The sequence below is a fragment of a genome (genome assembly GCF_019968985.1).
Source record: "MAG: Porospora cf. gigantea B chromosome Unknown PgB_NODE_12307_length_1072_cov_821.084, whole genome shotgun sequence".
Taxonomy (NCBI): Eukaryota; Apicomplexa; class Conoidasida; order Eugregarinorida; family Porosporidae; genus Porospora; species Porospora cf. gigantea B.
In genome coordinates this window covers 1-1,072 of record NW_027178593.1, presented here as the reverse complement: position 1 = coordinate 1,072, position 1,072 = coordinate 1, and the positions used below count along the sequence as shown (strand labels likewise).

Below are 1,072 nucleotides of genomic sequence, written 5' to 3'. Positions count from 1 at the left end.
GGAAATTACCTTTCAGGAAAACACATGCGGTCTGCTCGAGTACTGTTCGTGGACTTCTAGCAGCTGTGACTTTGTGTCCGTCTGCGACGCCCTCAACGCCTCCGATATGGAGAGTGGGTTGAAGGAAGGAGTGTGTGGAGAGACCAACCAGTGTCACTGGGACGCTAGCTCTACCACATGTGTCATCGGCGCTGCGTCGGTCCCATATAACTACACCGACGAAGTAAAGGCAGCGTTCTGCGGGGCCATCGCTTCCAACGACATGACCATGTACTTCAAGGGAGATGCATGCCAGGCTCTTGGGTACTGTTCCTGGACTCCTCATGGCGATCATGGTCACTGTGACTTCGTGTCTGTCTGCGACGCCCTCAATGCCTCCAGTATAGAGAGAGCGTTGAAGGAAGGCGTCTGTGGAGAGACCAACCAGTGTCACTGGGATGCTACATCTACCACATGTGTCAGCGGTGCTGATTCGGTCCATCATGACTACACTGACGAGCAGAAGACAGCGTTCTGCGGGGCCATCGCTTCCAACGACATGACCATGTACTTCAAGGGAGATGCATGCCAGGCTCTTGGGTACTGTTCGTGGACTCCTCATGGCGATCATGGTCACTGTGACTTCGTGTCCGTCTGCGACGCCCTCAACGCCTCCAATATAGAGATCTCAGAGAAGGAAGGCGTCTGTGGTGAGACCAACCAGTGTCACTGGGATGCTACATCTACCACATGTGTCAGCGGTGCTGATTCGGTCCATCATGATTACACTGACAAGCAGAAGACCGACTTCTGCTTGTCCCTCGCCTACAACGACATGTCCATGTACTTCAAGGGCGATGCATGCCAGGCTCTTGGGTACTGTTTGTGGGTTTCCCATGGCAACCATGGTCACTGTGACTTCATTACCGTCTGCGACGCCCTCAACGCCTCCAGTATAGAGAGCTCGTTGAAGGAAGGCGTCTGTGGAGAGACCAACCAGTGTCACTGGGATGCTACATCTACCACATGTGTCAGCGGTGCTGATTCGGTCCATCATGACTACACTGACGAGCAGAAGACAGCGTTCTGCGGG

At 54.0% G+C, this 1,072-nt stretch overlaps 1 protein-coding gene across 2 annotated transcripts; it reads left to right on the top strand.

Annotated features, from left to right (window-relative positions):
- Positions 1–106: 106 nt before the first annotated feature.
- KVP17_004238 (uncharacterized protein) lies at positions 107–1,072 on the top strand (the record flags this gene model as incomplete). 2 transcript variants are annotated; one of them, XM_068522262.1, is made up of 1 exon in its annotated part: positions 107–1,072. In XM_068522262.1, a coding segment is annotated over one exon (966 nt), but the record flags the coding sequence as incomplete, so codon positions are not given. The 2 variants fall into 2 exon arrangements, with proteins under 2 accessions (XP_068379123.1, XP_068379122.1); XM_068522261.1 differs by having other exon boundaries at positions 107–1,062.